This window comes from Lithobates pipiens, unplaced genomic scaffold, assembly GCF_037356315.1.
Source record: "Lithobates pipiens isolate NorthernLeopardFrog02 unplaced genomic scaffold, aLitPip1_a1.2 Scaffold_18, whole genome shotgun sequence".
Taxonomy (NCBI): domain Eukaryota; kingdom Metazoa; phylum Chordata; class Amphibia; order Anura; family Ranidae; genus Lithobates; species Lithobates pipiens.
The window spans coordinates 220883338-220903682 of NW_027507758.1; the positions used below are offsets into that span (position 1 = coordinate 220883338).

General features: G+C 39.4%; 1 protein-coding gene across 2 annotated transcripts in view; it reads left to right on the forward strand.

The window, feature by feature from the left end:
• FRMD1 (FERM domain containing 1) overlaps positions 1–19844 on the forward strand; it is a 115029-nt gene extending 95185 nt beyond the window's left edge. For both annotated transcript variants that reach the window (XM_077486587.1, XM_077486585.1), the window contains 4 exons: positions 6658–6972; positions 7304–7432; positions 9408–9448; positions 10655–19844. In XM_077486587.1, coding sequence (XP_077342713.1) covers positions 6658–6972; positions 7304–7432; positions 9408–9448; positions 10655–10936 — 767 coding nt within the window. In that variant the 3' untranslated portion in view covers positions 10937–19844. The remainder of the gene's footprint in view (positions 1–6657; positions 6973–7303; positions 7433–9407; positions 9449–10654) is intronic.
• Positions 19845–20345: the final 501 nt, after the last annotated feature.

Below are 20345 nucleotides of genomic sequence, written 5' to 3' on the forward strand. Positions count from 1 at the left end.
GCCCAATATTCAGGGACTTCGGATTGGGGGGGCTGAAGGAGAGGCTGCGTTCTCTGTATGCCGATGATATGTTGCTGTTTTTGAGAGATGCAGGTCCTTCATTGAAAGGAGCACTAGAAATACTGAATATTTTTTCAATGTTTACAGGGCTTAAAGTGAATTGGGATAAGTCTTTGTTATTCTCTATTGACAAAGGGGCACAAGCCACAGCTCCCCCAGATCTACAGTTAAAATGGGTATCAGAATTTAAGTATCTAGGCATAATAATACCTCTACAGGTCAAAGACTTTAAAAGGCTACATTTAGATCCAGTAATACAGGAGTGTAAGAAAAAGTTAAATATCTGGGAGGCATTGCCCCTGTCGCTGCTGGGATGTATAAATTTAATAAAGATGAAGATTCTTCCTAAATTTCTGTATTTATTTAGAAATTCTCCGCAGTGGTTACCTAAGAAGTTTTTTACACAGCTACACGGTATGTTTTTTCTACATTTATATGGAAAGGCAAACCAGCTAGAATTAAACTAAGTGTAGTTATGTGTCCGGCGGTACAGGGGGGATTGGCTTTCCCAGACCTCTATAAATATTATATGGCTACACAGTTGGTGACGATAGGGAGATAGCTGAATCCAGATGGATTTTACTCTGTCACGATGGTAGAGGCTGCAGTGGTCCAGTCGCGGCAGGCACTGCAGTCATTGCCGTTTCGTGGATTAAAATATAGGTCAGATCTTACTCCCTTGATGATTACGACATTAAAAATATGGAGAGCAGCCATGGCAAAAGAGGACCATTTGGGAGGGGATCTATCCTCAAACACTCCATTATGGAGAAATCCAGAGCTCCCACATTTTTGGATTCCATCCAAGATCCGGGGGCATGGACTAGATTTGGGATTAAAAAAACTATCACAAGTTGTACCCGAAGGGAGAATTATTTCATTTGCCGAAATAAGAAAATATTGGATTATACACTTTTAGATACATGCAGTTGGTCCATGCTTTATTGGCACAGTTCCCGGAGGGCATCCCACAATTGATAGAAACAGAATTAGAGCAAATGGTAAGGAAAAAGTCCAAAAAAAAAGCAAGTTTCAATTTTATATAGCTACTTATCTAAAACTACATTTTCAGATATAAGTAAGCTATGGGAAAGCTGGACAAGAGATGTTCCAACATTAGTAGATAAAAACTGGGAGGAGATATGGAGATCTCCATTCCAAATACTAGTATCTCTACGAGATAAATTAATACAATTTAAAATAATACATAGAAGTTATTATACGCCATACAAATTATATAAAATATTTCCAACAAATATTCAAAACTGCTGGAGATGGGCAGGTACCCCAGGAAATTCCATCCACATATTCTGGTCTTGTCCAAAGATAGTGATATTCTGGAGGGAGGTTTTGAGAGTAATTACTATAGTAACATCTGTCTCTTTAAATCAAGAGGCAGAGATCTGCCTATTAGGACTAGTAGGGAATAATATCACCCCCTATAGGAAAGAGATTACAGGTGGGTCTGTTTTTTTTATACTAGAAAGGCAGTGCTGAATTGGAAAAAGTGGAATCTCCAATGTTAACACAGTGGAAAAATTTAGTAAATAGTAATTTACCACTATATAGGGAAACATATTGGAGTAGAGGACATGGAGAGAAATATGAGAGAGTATGGGCAAGTTGGATAGAAAATTCCATAACGGCATCAGGATAAAACAGTATGGAGATAGGGCAAGCCACACCAAAAGGGGGAAAAAAAGGGGGTAAGAGGGATATGAATGTATATGTATAATTTTATAATGTTTGAGGACATGACTATGAATGGATTTTATGGAAGCTCATAAGAGCGATGAATGTAAATGGTGAAATGTATAATGGATATGTAAAAAAACGAATAAAGAGATATTTAAAAAAAGAATGTCACTGGGGGAAAGAGTACGTTGCGAACTGGTTTCATCAGGATACAAGAGTTTCTTTCTTGTCCACCAAACAGATTTTTTCCCTCCAACCTTAATCTTCTTCCGGCTCTTCGGGAAGCCCTGTTCGGGGCAGTACAGGACCTGCTGCTGCGCGGAGGTAGAAGGGGTTCGTCCGGTCATGGATCTCAAGGCCCTCAACGGCTTTGTGAAAGTACAAAGTTTCAGGATGGAATCAGTTCGCTCCGTGGTCGCTGCACTCCATCAGGGGGGTTTCCTGGCATACTTGGGCATCAAGGACGCATACTTGCATGTCCCCTTATGCGTCAGGTGTCAGAGATTTCTGCGATTTGCAGTCTGGGATGAGCACTACCAGTTTGTAGCTTTCCCTTTTTGGCCTAGCATCGGCACCAAGGGTCTTCACCAAGGTGCTAGCCCCAATTCTGGCATTGCTAAGGCAACAAGGGATTGCCTGGATGACCTCCTCCTGACAGCAGCTTCTGCCTCAGAATTAAGGGAGGATGTGGCGATTACCATACAGACTCTTCAGGAGTTTGATTGGGTACTGAACCTCCAGAAGTCGGTGTTAGTGCCGACTTAATGCCTGGATTACCTGGGCTTGCTTCTGGACTCCTCAGAGGCGAGAGTCTTTCTCCCTTCAGACAAGCTGCAGACTCTTCAAGCTGCGGTGAAGTTGTGGGTGTCCCGCAGGTGGTCATCGCTGCGTTTTTGCATGAGTCCTAGGTCTCATGGTAGCCACTTTCGAGGCGGTACCTCTATGCTCAATTCCACACTTGATTCTTGCAGAAAGAGATCCTGTCCAAATGGGATAAATCTCCGTTATCAGGAGCCTGCTGTTTTTGCAGCAAGGAGTGGATCAGAAACTTGCATTAAGCACCATTAAGGGGCAGGTATCAGCTTTGGCTGTCTTTTTTTCAGTGACCTTTGCCGACTCATTCATTGGTGAGTACGTTGTTCAGGGGGTTCGACATGTGGCCCCTCCGGTTCGACCACCGATGCCTCCATGGGATTTGTATCTGGTGCTCTCGGTGCTTCAGAAACCGCTGTTTGAAAACAGGGAGATTCCCTTATTGACACTCTCTCAGAAAGTAGTCTTTCTAGTTGCTATTACATCTGCCAGGTAGATTTCTGAGTTGGCGGCCTTGTCATGCAAGTCTCCCTACTTGATCATCCACAAGGATAAGGCGGTGCTGCGTCTGCAGCCTTCATTTTTTCCAAAGGTTGTTTCAGCCTTTCATCTAAATGAGTACATTGGGCTTCCATCCCTGTGTCCTCAGCCGTCACATCCCAAGGAGGTTGCTTTGCATTCCTTGGATGTGGTCCGGGCTCTGCGGGTGTATCTGTCTGCTACAGCTCCTTTCCAAAGGTCGGACTCTGTTTTGTATCCGTGGCTGGTCTGAAGTAGGGCCTGGCGATCTGGTCAGTCACCATTTCTTGGGGGATCAGACAGATCGTGGTTCAGGCTTATGCCTTAAGGGGGTGGGCACCCCCCATTCCTGTCACGGCACATTCGACCAGGGCAATCGGTTTCTCCTGCTCTTTCTGACATCAAGCGTCCATTTCCCAGGTGTGTAAGGCAGCGACCTGGTCGTCCGTTCACACTTTCACTAAATTTTACAAGGTTGATGTGTGCGCATCTTCCGATTAAGGTTGCAACTCGTCCATTGAGGAGTTCTGGTTGTTATGGATAGAGTTTATTTTCTTGCTGTTCCCACCCCTCATTTTTTTTACTCTACTTGGGGACGTCCCTAAGGTCAAAATTAAAGGTGCTGTGTCTGTCAATGAACGGAAGAGAAAATGGCATTTTTGTACTCACCGTAAAATCCTTTTCTATGAAGTTCATTGACGGACACAGCTCCCACTCCTCCTATCTTTGTTTGTACTGCTTTTTGATGAACTGAGCTGCTGGAAGCAGAGTGAGGAGTTATAGCCAGTAGGACCGCCCCCTTGGTACTGTGCAGTTTTGCTGTTTTTACGTGTTCTGCCTAGTCCTCTCCTGAAGGTGGCGATATAACCCTAAGGTCAAGATTAAAGGTGCTGTGTCTGTCAATCAACTTCAGAGAAAAGGATTTTACGGTGAGTATAAAAATCCTATTTTTTGATTTTTTCCCTTCAACCAAACAAAGCTATATGAAAAAAACTGACGGTTTAGGAGAAGCCACTGTTACTAACTATTCAACGTTAGTACCGTGATCTCCCCTGATGTTCTATTGTGTTCTGACGGGGGTGCCCCCCCACCTCACCCCCCACCTGCCAGAACACTCCGGTCAGCTCTCTCAGCCATTGGCTGGGAACGCTGATTGGGAGCCTACCAGCAGACCTTTTTCAGCCATACCCCTTCGACAGAAGCCAGCCAAATGGCCAGCTTCTATCGGACCAACTGCATTGAACCAGCCAGTGCCACCCAACATTGGCCCCTTGTGTACTAGGCTTTAAAGGACAAACTTGGGCTGATGCATTAAACCTGGAACTAGTGTGGAGCTGTTATCCTATGACAAACTCCAAGTTTCATTTGAAAGAATAAAAGTAGTTGTGAACACACGGATGCAAAGGCACATTGTATTACCGCAAATAGTACTGTATTTGCTGGCGTATAAGACTACCTTTTACACTTAAAAAAAATGCCCAAAAATTTGGGGTCGTCTTATACGCCGGGTATACAGGTATACAATGCTGCCCGATGGATGTCAGCCCCCAAATGTCTGCTAATACTGTATGTGGCTCCAGCAACAAACAGTATACGCCGTTGAGTCAATCCCGGCGAGCGATGTATTCTATTAATGAATACAGAGCCTGCTTGGATTGGAGTAACAACCACTGCCAATCCGAGCAGGCTACATAGAGTAGCCTGCTCGGATTGGCTTTGAGAGAGAGAGAGAGGCAAGGGCTGATGATGCTACAGCCTCTGCCAATCCAAGCAGGCGTTGTATTCATTAAAATAATACACCGCTCACCATACTTCCCTGGGTAAATCCATTCACTGATCTCCAACTACTATACATCCTGCTATTTGCCTTTGAGGTCTAGGGCACCCAAGAGGGACAGGTAAATCTGGGACATATGACAGGGGGGTTATTAAATGCATTTTGGTGGACAATTCCCATAGAATGTAACCCAAAAGTGGTATAGGTTTGGTTAGTGAAAAATTCTACTTTCCAGAGTTGTGGCATTCAATAGATCTCTGTTTGTGTTATTATTGTTTGATTTACTTTATGACATAACACAGCATGGCGGATGAGTAGTTGGCATTCTTGCTTTGTATTTTTTAATCGTTCTAATGTTTTTTTAAAATGGTGTTGCCTCAGAAGGGGGGTAGTCTTATACCACGAGTATTGCCCAAAACCTATGTTTTCACTTGAAAAATAGGGGGTCGTCTTATACGCCCAGTCGTCTTATACGCCCAGTCGTCTTATACGCCGGCAAATACGGTATATTTTTAATCTAATCATCTAATCGCATTTAATTTAATAAAAAAAAGTTAATTAATTTTTTTCTAAGTTGTGAATTGTCACGTGACCACACAGCTTTATTCAGCTCCTCTTCCCCCTATCAAGTACTGTAGCTGCTGACTTTTAATATTAGGACACTTACCTACCCAGGGATCCCATGGTGTCTTCATCCCCAGCTGATTATTTTTTTTTGGGTCTTGGGTGCTGCTGTCGATTTACTTATAGGGAAAACCAGCTGTGAAGCCTTGCAGCTTCACTGCCGGTTCCCTATTCCGCATGCGTTAAGACCTCTACACTTTATGAATGGCCAGGTGGCAGAGAAGGAGGAGGGAGGGCCGAACTTACGAGTGATCTTGCTGCGACGAGATCACCCAGAAGTGGGAGTGGGTACCTGTCAGAATCAGGTACCCACTCCCCCCTCCCTGAAAGGTGCCAAATGTGGCACCAGATTGGGGGGTTGGATAGGCAAAGCTGTCACTTTTAGGTGGAGCTCTGATTTAAGTTTCAAACAGCTATAGGCTTCAGCTGCAAAAGGCAGGCTGTGATTGGATAGTGGTTCTCAGCCACTTTCACCTGTCTTACTCCAGCTGCAACATAGGCTGTGCCAGCTAAACTGACCACAGGAAAACAGACATGCCATCCGTAGACACAGCTTCTTCTGTCGCCTAGAAAAATGCACTGCTATTCAACATGACAAGCACGGATGTGCTACCATGGCATGGTCAGGATGAAGGGGAACTGGCAGGGTCACCAGAAATTAAGAAAACAAAACATACTACATTGACAAGAAGTAAAAACCCAGAAATGTGAAGAATTTAATTTTGAGATTACGTGATTTATTAAAAAATCTTGTAAAGCCTTAACCTTTTTACAGTGAACTTGTTAGATTTGTCATGGTGAATCCTCTTCTGCCCGAATGGGTTCCATGTCTTTTGCTGGGTACACACGGAAATTTTTGTTTCACTCAACCCAGCAGGCTGAACAAAAAAAAATGTTTACAATTTACATTCAGTGTTAGTGCTGCGATCTCCCTGCTGAGATGTCGTGTTCTGATGGGGGCTGCCCCCCTTCCAGAACATGGTGATCAGTGTTTGCAACCATTGGCTTGTTTTCCAGCATGCTCGTTTGACAGAAGCTGGTTGTGAGGCCAGCTTTTGTCACACAAGAAGCTGTACATACGGGGCAAAACTCGGCTCGTTACTGCCAAACCGACTGTATGTCTTATGGAGGTTATGAATATCTACTAATAATGCTTTTGTTTGCTCTAGAAAAAAAATGCTACAGGGAATCCTATGTAAGTGACAGCATGGAAATGGATTTAGATCCATCCGATAAATATTCTCGTGGAAGCAGCAGGGAAAGTGCCAAGAACAATCGCCTTTCTAGACAGTCAACTGTCAGTCACAGTAGCTCACATACTTCTGGCATTGAAGCTGATTCACACCACAGGATGTCAGAAGAGATGTCTGTAGATGATCCTTTTGGTCTTGAGGTTCATCTTAACAAGAATTCTTATAGCTCTACCATCAGTCAAAGCACCTCTGGAATTGAACGTGAGAGCAAAGGAGATTCTCAAGATGATGGTAATGTTTGCTTTTTGATTAGTAAATCTAAATCCCAGGTTGGGTTTTGTGATATATAAAATGTGTGTTACAGGGAATTTGCTCAGATAGTAGCTGTGTGGCAGGTAGGCACCTAACAATGCAGTCTCTTTAAGGGATTTGAGGTCTCACGATTATTTTCTGAAAAAGTTTATATTAGTGATCGTTAATTTGTGATTTGCCCAACTTTTTCTGCTCATCAGCTATCCTTATTGAAATTACTATTTTAAAGTCATTTTTTTCATACTAAAATGAAGTCATCTGTTGCTCTAAAATCATGTTGAATAATTATACTACTTACATATTCCAACAGAGGTTGAGCTGTCGGTGGATAAGCCTCTTGATGCCGAAGTTACTGTCCCAATATTATCAGACACATCTGTTTTGGAAACTGAAGAACAATGTGTGGATTCTCCCATAATGGATAATTACAGCTGGCAAAGTAGGTTAAAACCGTGTTCACCTCCCTAGATAACAGCAGATTTCCAGTAACCATCCCATATCCTTCACCACACTGCTTTCACACTGAGTCTTGCACAGTTTCTAAAAGGTTTATTGCGCCCCGAGGTGTGAAAGAATTCCCAGAAATATTCAAGCTTAAATATTCAATGCAGTAGATGTCATAACTATGTTAAGAAGTGCTTCACAAGTCATCATTTCAGATACCAGTGACACACATATAGCTTGAAAAACAGCGTCAGGTTTACAATTAGACTAATTCAGTCGATACAGAAATACAAAATGCCTATAATACTGTACATGCAATTGCTAATGTAAGTATGCATGCAGCTTTTAAATAAGCCATAGAAGTCATCAGGGCACACTTGCCTCATGGTAATATGCACAGAAAAATGCAGGCTGTACATGAACTGTACAAGTATAACTGAAAAATGCTCTGCCTAAAAAAAGTCTATTGACTAACCCTTAGTGGAAAATAATTTTCTGTGCAGGAACAGGTTCAGGAAATTTGAATGGCTATTGATCCATACATTTTTTTTGTTTTTGTTTTGTAGCTCTACTGTTGGCAGTGACTCAAAGTGGTATTAAACCCAAAAGTTAAATATTACATTTTATCGCAGCTGGCCATACATGGAACAATATTTGACTGGTCCAGCAGTGGGCAGTGTGCAACCAGCCTGTCAGTTTTTTCCCCAAACGATCAGTGCCTCCAGCTATATCTGGCAACATTCTATGCATGAAGGTGAAAAACCTTGTGTGCAGCAGCCCCCCCCCCCATTACTTACCTGAGCCCCATGTCCATCCAGCAATGTGCACAAGAACCTCAGCTGTCCGGGGAACTCCCTCAGCCTTATTGGCAGAGAGCACCAGATGCCATTGATGTCAATCACAGCTATTAAGCCAATGAGGAGAGAGAGGGGGGCAAAGCCGCAGCTCTGTGTGTGTGAATGGACACACAGAGCCTTGACTTGGGAGCGAGCATGTTCAGGTGCCCCGTAGCAAGCTGCTAGTTCTGGGGGCACTAGGCATGAGGGAGCGCTGACAGGGGACCCTAGAAGAGGAGGATCGGGGCTGTTCTGTGCAAAACCACTGCACAGAGCAGATAAGTATGACATGTGTTTTTATTTTTATTCTGCCTTTAAAGCTTTAGGTGGAGTTTGGCTTCAGTTTTTTGTTTTGTTTTTTAATCAAGAAAGGTTTTTATTAAACATTTAACAAGTCACAACTGTTTCCATCATGCAAGAAGGAATATCACGCCACATGTTTACTGCAAGTACATGTTTGCTTACGACACCACAACATTACAATGACTGGGGTCAATACCTATAGAAGCGGTAACCTATCATGGGCAAGGTAAAATTCTAGACATTACCAGCTCTCAAACCTACTCAGGCTCCCTCTGTGCTGATATATATATTTCTCCATGATGCGGGTCTTCCCCATGTGTATTATCCATGTAGAGGCCTTAGGAGGTACCGTAGACTTCCAACCCAGGAGAATCAGCTTTCTAGCCTGAAATAGTGCTCTAGAGACTGCGATTCTGGTCGGCTCCTCAGGAATCACATCCTCTAGGACCCCTAGCAAGCAGCAGAGGGGGGTCCATGGGGATAGTTGTCTGAAACACGGCATTAAGCGTGGTCACCAGCTCACGGCTTCAGTTTGTTAGTGTATTTAAATATGATGGTACATCTAACACTCCTGCCCCCAGACTGACCATGCTGTTGTCTAGATGTGCCCCTTGTGCTCATTCATCCAGAATGTAGGCACTCCAATATAGGAGGTTGGTTACTGGCTATATCACCAGGTGCACACAGAGGAGAAAATAGCCTGAAAAAAAGAAAGGTTTGGGGTTTAATACCACTTTAAGACTATTCCTGGTATAAGAGCAATGTTTGCAACAGTTAAACTCTGCATTAAGCAATATTCTAATTAAGCATGTCTTTGTGTTTTATCTTCAGCTGTGAAGTTGAGAGGACAAAGAGTGGATGCTTTTCATAAGGTATTTTAAATGCAATGAATAATAGGGTATACATTTTATATTCAAATACATGTTTTTGCTAAGAACCATAGGTACTTTATGACATTGGGTTTGTTATAAGACTTGGAGAACAGTAGTGCTGGTTGTAGTACAGCAGAAATTTACATGAAAAAATCTTTATATACAGTATGAGATGTTTAAGGCCAGGCATGTACTGTATGTAAGATTAATAATTTGGATATTTTGTGAAGGCTGCCATAAAAAAATATATATATATATATATATATATATATATATATATATATATATATATATATATTATAATATTTGTAATAATTAGTGACATTGTTCCTTTGACAAATAGTCTCATTGTTCCAGCTAAACTACATACATTAGGTATGGGCTGACTTTTGCGCTTGTTAAGTTTTGTTATGTTGTAGTGCTGTTCACTTTGAAGGGCACTCCAAAGCAGTGCACCTCAGCACTCTGTAATGCAGGACTGTGCATTGTAATGCACTGCATCAGAAAAAAATGTTGTGTACTTATTTTTTCTCTACTCTTGTGCATTGGAAGCCCATTCAAAATCAATGGGTTTCCTTAATGTAATTCAGTGGTTCTCAACCCTGTCCTCAAGTACCCCCAACAAGGCTATGTTTTGGGAAAATAGCTGTTCAAAATACCAAGCCATTGACTCTGATTTAAAGCACCCATGCAAGATAAAGGAAAATCTGCAAACATGGCCTGTTGGGGGTACTTGAGGACAGCGTTGAGAACCACTGATGTAATGCACATCAACACTTGACACAACACGTTAATACAATACACAAAAATGGCAAAGTTTGAGCCATTTCAGACTTTTGCCCATTATTTTTTCTGCGTTTTTTCCTGTGTTTCTATTACTTGCACTCTGGAAACCCCACATTTAATCATCGGCTCCTTAACGCTTATGTTGCATAAGAAAGTGCACGTGTATCCTCACTCCCACAATAACTTTATTACATTTTGGTGAAGATTTTAAAATGTTTTGTGCAAATCCCATGCACCTCCAAAACCACGGTGGTGAGGTATAAGTGAGTGATCTGTTTAATGAATACTTTTGTATTGGTCATAGATTAAAACAAATAGTTTATATTATGATGTTCACAGATCTAGAATAACTGCTTTAAAAATGTTTTAAATATTTTCCTTCGTATTACTTATTTGCAATTTAATGCTACGCTTTCACAGGTGAATAGCTCAAAATCCCGAAACTCCGCTGATCGCTACAGTCAAAGCTTGGATGATGTGCGCATTTACCAGGAGACTCATCCTCCTTTTTCTACCTCTGTGCTTACGTCTGACACCTCCCAAAGCTACACATTTGGCTGTGCAATAGAAGAAATAGACTATAGTTGTACGTATACAACATCAGACTGTAGGGTCAAGTCCACGTTACTGGGAAAGAGGTCCATGAATTGCTTATCACTAGATCTACTAGGAGAGAACCAACTTCTGGAGTTTATTCTCTGAAAGTCTAATCATCATAGAGAGGCTTAAGTATGAAGTTGGAGAACTATGACAACAGTCAACCCCCCTTTAACAAGCCATACGCTATAACATATGTGAACCCCACCAAACTATTGTTTTATAACTTTGGGGTGTTTTCTCTTGTTTCTAAAGTGTTATTCTTTGTTATGGTTACATTGATAATTGTATAAAGTATTTACTTTTTCAACAAACCTATGCAGACTCACAAATTACTGTAGAAATATTGAATTTCTGAGTAGATAAAATGGGTGTTTGCCTAGCTTGTTTTGTCACACAAAGAAACCAGTGTGATAATGCAAAAAATAACCATTTTAAGTAAAGTTTCAGAACTACAAATGTAGTTTGACATTTCCCACCTTCAGAACCTCTCCCTTTCACCCTCCTTTCCATTTGTTTGGAATGAGCAGTGCACATTGCAGTCATGTGCACTAATCTATGCACACTACAAATCTCAAGCACGAGCAAGGGAGGATGGCTATGTTCCTGTATACAATGGAATTATTAAGAACAAATGTAGCCATCCTCTAATAGGAAGAAAAACAAAGCATTTGGGGGAGGCTGAGAGCAACAGATAGTACTTTTTGAATTAAGAATACACACTTGAACAGAATGTTAGTGGTAATAAAGACAAGTTTATGAGTGTATAAAAATTGTGTTTTTCTTATACTTCTTGGGGATATCGGTGTTGAAATCACAACACAGACATTTAAGATATTTGTGGCATCTGCAAAACAAGTTTTTACAGTTACTGCTCTTGCCATTTTCTCTGAAATGTATAAAATAAGAATTTCACTGGCAGGAGTTGGAGACCACAATATTGGGCAGAGCTTGGAACTCAAGCAGCAGCAATCCCTGAGATATAAGAATGCAGTATGTGACCATTGTCTAGCCTGTGCTCAATGGTAAAATATAATTTTTGAGTATCCTTATACTTTATTGTGCAGAGTTCAGTATTGTATTATTTGATGACCTATCTTTTGAACTGTAAGTTGTATTGAAAATGTAGGGCATCATGGACTGTTGTGCTTAGTGTGTTGTACAGAAATGTAGCACATCTTTAGCTGGTATTGAGTAAAACATGATAGTAATGGGTTTTGTTAAATATGCATAGGTGCATTGTTACTGATTATGCCTTGTGAATGTTGCAGAATGTGCTGTAAATATTTTGTGTGAATAATTAAGAGTCATATAAGGTAATTTAATGATTTTACTTTTTTTTTCCCAGAAAAAATGCAGTTGTGCATAGTTTAAAGGGGGAAAAAAAGTAATTGAAGTGTTCTATCATTTGCACAATGAGCAGCTTATTGACAGCAAAGAGAAAGCAGCTGGGAAAAAGTACTGGTATTTAGTTATGAACAATTCACTATACAATACATGACCACTAAATATTTTTACTTTTTTTTTATATAGTAAATTACTATAAACACAGTTCAGTAAGGGGGTATAACGCATGCTCCAAATCATCCCTAAAGAGTTATTAAACCCAGAAGTAAACCTTTATTATATTGCGTTTTACAAAATCTTCGATGTGATGGCTGTATTAGTTTGCTTTTTTAGGCTTTCTGTTCTTTATTTTTACCAGGTGCTCTTGTCAGTAAGTCTCTTATCTTTTAACAGAACAAGCTCCCCAACAAATGTAGCAATTAGATTGTTGAGGCAAACCATTTTATCACTGACAGGGGACTTTTTTTTTAATATAAGGCATAAAGTACAACTGAATGCAAAATATTTTTTTATAGTTTTGGATAGAGTGGAGAGAATTAGAATAAAAATTCTCAGTTTTTATTGCTGTCTGTGCCCCCATTCAGGAGATTCACTCTCTATTTCTCCTGCTTAACATTATCATTGAAAGTGAAAGTAAACAAGAAACCCACATTTTGAGTTGTCCCCAGAAAAGTAATAGAGGGGGTATCTTCTATTGGGGACCTCGGGGTCCCCAAGGAATTCTCAATGTGCAGGGATTTCCTCTCACTTCCTGTTTGGATATGGGACAGAAAGAGAAGGGGGAAATCTCCACAATGTGACACAAATGACAAAAAAAGTCACATCTGATTGGCATTATAACTTGCCCTTGCTCTATCCAGAAAAAAGAAAGTTTTGCATATAGGTCTACTTTAATCTTTGCATGGCTGGTTCATTATTAAATACAAGTGCTAGCCTGGGAGATGAGACATTTCTTATTGTTACAATATGTACATTAAGCAATCCAGATTCCTACATACCCAGGTATTTTGAGAATAAATTGGGTTAGCCAGCAGCTTTGTTGCAATATTTTCACAGGAAAGCCATTGGTGCAATAATGACCTAATTGAATATACACGTTGATTTTGAGTTAATTAAATAGAAATAGAACATGCAAGGCAAAAAATGTGTGCTTGTGATGTGGGATAGATCAGTTAAAAATAAAGGGTTAAAGGAGTATAGCTGCTTCTTAGAATTCTAAAAATATAATTATGATATGACATCCACCCCCTGTGTTGTATGTTTGTCCCGTTTACAAAAAACAGGAGTACTTGACCTCTTACACTTCAAAAACATTCCATGCAAGTAGGTATAAGGGTATCGTTTCCTGCACTAATAGAAAGGGTTTAGACATGCATGACAAAACATTGTTTGGATTTGTTAATCTAGTTATTTCGTTAAATTTGGTTGATTTGTTCAATTTGTATTTGGAATTGGTTTTCGGAATTTTTCTTGGAACCTTCTATTTTTTTATTATCATCTATTATTTTTTTTTCAATTTGAAACATTTGCATCGATACATTTTGAAAAATGTGGCAAAGTGAACAAAAAAAAATTAATCAAATGATTACAATGACTCTTTAACCGGTTCCCGACCAGCGCACGCCGATGTACGTCTGCAAAATGGCACAGGCAGGCAAATGGGCATACCTGTACATCCCTTTAAATTTCCCGCACTGCCATCGCGAGCGCGCCGCCGGCGACACGCTCCCATGCCGGTCGGGACCCCCGTGAGTCCGGTCGCGGGTCTCACTGATTAGTTCGCCACGGGCATACCCGCGATCGTCTCAAGGGCCGGCTGAACGGAGAAATGCCGTTGTAAACAGCATTTCCCCGTTCTGCCTAGCAACTAGTGATGCTGATCTCTGCTCCATGTGATTGGAGCAAAGATCAGTGTTCACTAAATTAAAGCCCAGCCCCCCCACAGATAGTAACACACCCCTAGGAACACTTAACCCCTACACTGCCACCCACTGGTTAATCCCTTCACTGTAAGTGTCATTTACACAGGAATCGCTGCATTTATATATAAATGACAATGGTCCCAAAAATGTGTCAAAAATGTCCGATGTGTCTGCCATAATGTCGCAGTCACAATAAAAATCGCTGATCGCCGCCATTACTAGTAAAAAAAAAATATTAATATAAATGCCATAAAACTATCCCCTATTTTGTAAACGCTATAACTTTTGTGCAAACCAATGAATAATCGCTTATTGCGATTTTTTTTGATTTTTTTTCCAAAAATATGTAGAATACGTATCGGCCTAAACTGAGGGAAAAAAATGTTTTTTTATATATTTTTGGGGATATTTATTATATCAAAAAGTAAAAAATAATGTTTTTGTTTTTTTCAAAATTGTCGCTCTATTTTTGTTTAGAACGCAAAAAATAAAAACTGCAGGGGTGATCAAATACCACCAAAAGAAAGCTCTATTTGTGGGAAAAAAAGGGGAGCCACGTCGAATGACCCGCAATTGTCAGTTAAATCGACGCAGTGCCGAATCGCAAAAAGTGGTCTGGTCTTTGACCAGCAAAATGGTCCGGGGCTGAAGTGGTTAAATCACCTTTTGGCTTAATTAAAACAGCATTATTTAGTACTCTAATGACACACACAGTCTTTAATTTCAGCAATATGTGTACAGTTAGACGTTAAACGGCACATATCTAAAAGGGTTATTATCCTATACACAGTCTTGAACTAAAGTAAAGGTGTTCAGTTGTCCTTCATATGTATATGTCCATTCCATAAGGTTTTTTTTTAAGTTCAAATTGGGGTGTGTTGATGCGGATTATAACACTATTTCATATTCAAGGATTTTGGCTTTACATTGTTACTTTATAGCCAGATATTTATCAATGCAGAAAAAGTACACAGCTGAGGTGTGTAGGTTTGTTTATACAGTATATGCAAGTTATTTAAAAACTAAGCTTATGAGAAAATCACACATTGTAATGAGAGAATGTATGTGAATTATCCTGATAGAATGTTGAATGTTTAAGAAAGCCAGACATTTTCCCTTAATGCTGAATTTTGTTGACAGGGTATTGAATAATGCGCTGGAAGCCTCTTGTATACAGCAATATGCTTTACTTTCATGGAGGATTGCAGCACATATCTTTATATCATGGAGACAGGAATAGAACAACAAACAAGTACATTGAACATAGACAATACATCCTGTTATATCATAGAATACATACACTACAGTGCCACCTGCTGCATAGAGAAGTATATTGTATATATTTCACAGTACTTTACATGCTGTTGTCCTCACAACAAATTTTGGGTCTGCAAATTTTTGCTTAGTAACATTGGTCCTGCTTGGACCAATATAATTATGCATGTCCCATACTTGGAATGTCCCTGTGAAAGTTGGAAATCACTGTAGTAGGCACTGCATTGACCTTTGCCAGCTCCCATGTTCCGGGCGGAGTGGCTGCCCTGCTACTTGAGGGAATGCAAAGTCTAATCCGAAAACACGTAAGTGAAAATGTTCTCTAAATAGCGCCTGTGCCAAGCAAGCAATCTTCTGCCTTCACTATGCAGCACGGCAGCTTCTCTGTGCGGGACCCAGAAAATAGCAGTGATCACTGTAGGGGCCTACAACTGTTATTTCCAGCTTCCATGGGAATGGAACAATAATATCCATACCTAAGCTATAGCTTTAAAGTGCAACTGTACATTGAGCTAAACTTGTAGAGAGTTGGTACTGCGATGCCAAGGTGGTTACACTTTAAATGGAAAGTCTGAACAATATTAAGGACTTTTTGGTGATTACATGGTTAGGGACTGCAGTCAGTGTGTCCTTATTTATATATAACTAAATGGGAATAGTGTAAACTCCTCTAATGATCTTGTGTAGCCTGTGGAGTACTGGCATGAGAAACTTTTCTGGTTTTATACCACGCTCTGCCAGATTCCTTTCAGCGATCATTCACTGATGAAGATAGGCAAAACTGTCTTGTTCAATCAGGTTAAATAAATGTTGCGCTTCCTCAGCTCTTAATGTTATTGGTATCTTAATGACTTGTACATTAATAGTTTCCCATTTAAAGGAAAATTTATAATGTTTTTTTGGTCAATTTTATTTAATTTTGTATTACGTTCACAGATTTATAAACTATTTTTGCAATTATTTACCAATAAACATTATTACATGATGTATTGTATCGGCTAAAGTGTAAAAAGGCTTTCTAATAACTAGTTCACATATGTTAGCAAGACAATTGTATATTTGTCATTCAGCCCCATGGCTGAGAAATGGACTCAACCACGTGGATGAAGGAATCTGCAATGCTGGCTATTGTACTCTGGTACCAGCGGCTCTCTGGATACTTGAGCAGTGACTGCATGTGATAGGATGCAGTAACTGTTAAGCCTGGTACACACGATCAGATTATCGGAAGAATTTTCGTCCGTTTTTTGTTGCATGCTAGTTTCATATCGAAAGTGAAGAGGTTATGCAAGATGCCAAAATTCTCACACGACAAAATTCAACTTCAGAATCAACATGTTAAATTGTTTTGTATGTGTCCTTTAGTTTCTGAGCATGCGTAGTCTTGTTCTTAAGTTTTTGTTTTTTTGGACAAAAACTGTAATAATTAAATGAAAATCGGACATTGTGTTTACAAACAAAACTTTTATAGCCTGCACATCCAGTTTTTGTTGTCCGAAAATTCGGAATCTGCTGTCGAAAGCACCATACTGACGATCAAAAAATCAGCAGATCGTCGGACAGAATTTTACTTTCCGATTTTCTGATCATGTGTACGGTCATTTAGGCAGACAATATTCCACCCAGTTCCTTCAAATTTTCAATCAAGGTTAGTCGAGATGGGTGGCACCAACAGGGCTACCCAGGCTCCAATTTAGGTTGAGTCAGCACAAATTGATCGGAATTGAAGATGTTTGGGGCCAGCATTACACTTTCAATGAGGATAGAGCCGGTGCCGATATTTTTCATTACATTTCTGGCTTTTCTTGGAAAAAGAGAGGGTGTATATCCCTCAGCCAAGTCAATAACGTTTTTTTTTTAATACTTAAAATATATTTTAACATTTTCTTTCTCTTTGTGTGCTGCAGGATTATGATGTAAGATAGGGACTGGACAATTGAGACAGAACCTACATGTAGAAATATAGTCAAAATATCAGAGACAAAATATAAAATTATTTGGAGCTTACAGTCAGGCCTTATGCAGATATATGTACAGTGCTGAGCTGTATTAACATCTGTTTTGTTAAAGCAGCCCTTTCATTTGCCAATGGCACTTGGCAAGGTACTCTGTGGGAGGTCAAATCAGGTGCCTTCTAGCAGTAATTCTGTGTCTTCCTCAAGAGTACAGTGCATAGAGAAATTTAAAACGGGAAATATAGGGCCCATCTAAGAGCATCAGTTTAATCTAAAAATGTGTAACACAACTGGTATACTTGTCAGTACAACAGCTTTAGCACTTCATGTATAAGGTACCTTAGCCCCTTCAGTAGGTGAGAATATTCTATGTGCCACCTTCTTAGAACAAACTGATACACCAGGGGCAGCACAGTGGTGTAGTAGTTAGCACTCTCACCTAGCAGTAAAAATGGTCGCTGGTTTGAATCCCAACCACGACACTACCTGCCTGGAGTTTGCATGTTCTCCCTGTGCCTGCATGGGTTTCCTCCGGGTACTCCGGTTTCCTCCCACACTCCAAAGACATGCAGATAGGTTAATTGGCTTCTGTCCAAAAATTGGCCCTAGTATATGAATGGGGACCTTGGATTGTGGGCTCCTTGAGGGTAGGGACTGATGTGAGTGTGCAATGTACAGGGATAGGGACAATTGTAAACACTCACTCAGGATGGACTGGTGTCTTTATTCAACCTTACTAACTATGTGTATTGATATTGAGGCACCAGCAGAATCAAAAGCTTTTATTGAACTGAATAGCATCTATGGGTCAGTCCACGACCGTGTCATGAACATCAAGGCAGACCTAATGATGAACTCTCAAGTCCCCATCAGACTCTTTCCACCACACTACAAAACTCCTCCTCCTCTGTCAGTGTGATGTGCATAGTGGCCAGTATGACACTCAGAAATCCATGCCAGGCTCTGACTGATTCACGTACATGAATTTTGCCCTAACAGCAACAATTTTGGTGTGGCACCCCAATGGTGTTCCAAACTGTGTGTACAACAACATTTTTTCATTTGTTTGTGTTGCACTGCAGGCAATAATAATATTCCTAGAATAAATGTGGAATGTAAATCCCAAATCGTGTTTATTTTCTGCTGTGAATAAACGTTCTTATTAATTACGTTTTTCTTTTTTATGCTCTCATTGGATTTTATGTAGACAATAAAAATCGATCAGGTGCATCAAACCCCCTTTCCTTTAGTTATACTTTATATCAGTATAACAGCACAATCCTAACAACCTTTTGTTTTTGGTATTGTAAAGTAAAGCTGTAAAAGCGCTTTTGTCTTGCAACCTTTTTGAGCCTCTTGTTATATAGGTTCACAAAGGATCTTTTGCATGGGAATTACACAAAGTTTGCTTGCTACCCTGAGGACAGCTGCGCCAACATTAGGTATAGACGCACCAATCACAATACTTTAACTTATCTTATTGAACGCAAGCAATTGGATTAACAAGTGCAGGGTAACAGCCTCCGAATCAATCCAATTTTCCCAGCTGATTATGTTACTACCCCAACATATGCACATTGGAATTTGATTGATTTATAAGAGATGCAGCTTGATACCTCGATTAGCTTGCACTTGAATTAACACATCCAGGATGGACAATGATCAACTTTATATGGGACTTCGTGAATAACACTGAAGTAAAGTAAATAAGCACAAAATATAGTTTCTCATGGCAACCAGTCCAGTTTCAACTAAATTTTTTGGAAAAATAAAACAAGATTTCTGGTTCCCTGTAAAAAAAAAAAAAAAAAAAAAAAAAAAAAATTTGTTGTCCTTAGTTTTATTTAATTATTATACATCGCCCAGTTCAGCATTGCCATAAACATTTGCATAGACCAAATTTGTGTGAAATATTTTCACATTGGAGTCACTCTTCAGCTTGTTTCCCTACACCTGATTATGCTCCTCATTCTTTCTAATTGCCCCTGTTCATACTTGTACGTCCTTTGCCCAGACAATAAAAATTTGTCAAATTCTTCAAAAATGCCTTAAAACAATTAGGAATACACCATGCTTATGCTCTGCTTAGGAGTGAATGCAGGCTAAATTCTTGAACTTTTAAAGCGTTTTTTTTTTGCCCATGTTTAAAAAAATTCATAATTAGCATAGTGTATGCATTGTTTTGGAATATGAAATGTTAAAAAATTGAGTTGTGCCTTTATAGAAAAAATATTCAATTTACAGGAGATCCATTATTGCGCCATATGATAAATTAAAAACAAAGAATTGCTCAAGTATTGTAGCATATTGCAAATTGATTATAAAAATGATAACGTTGAAATACACTGGTACAAAAACAAATATATCTGCCTTTTTCATACTATTTTGCATCAACCGATGTTTATGGATTTATGATAATTACTTCCTACACTGCCTGTTTGTATGACTTGCATATCTCCCCTTTCCATGAAAGGAGTTTTTGTAACAAAAATAAAAGCATATTTAGGATTCTGAGTGCTTTTTATTTTTTTGGTTTTAAGTGTTTTAATAATGTCTAAAAATAGAACATTTTCTCATAGTAATTTTCAGTCATTGTTATTATTTCATGCTTCTATCATTTTAACTGTTTCTGTCAAATTTTGTAAATATTGTTCATTCCTAGATTTATTCATATGTTTTCTTTAAAAAAATCAGATATTTCTTTATTATATATTACACTGCATACTGTATAAAAAAAAAAAATATTGGCGTTGAACATGTTTCTAAACAGAGGTTGGTAAATCGGATCATTTGCTTCAAATCTCTTTTTAATTTTCCTACATGCGGGTTTTGCAGACAATACATTTTGCATAATTCTGTACAGAATAGACAAATGTGCATGCAAGTTTTACAGAGAATTGAATTATCATGATTTACTAGCAAGAATTGGATTTGTTAGTTCATGTTTCAATGCCTTTAATGGTTTTGTTTCAGACTCCTGAAATAGGATAATCAATGGCAGCCAGCTGCTTATTT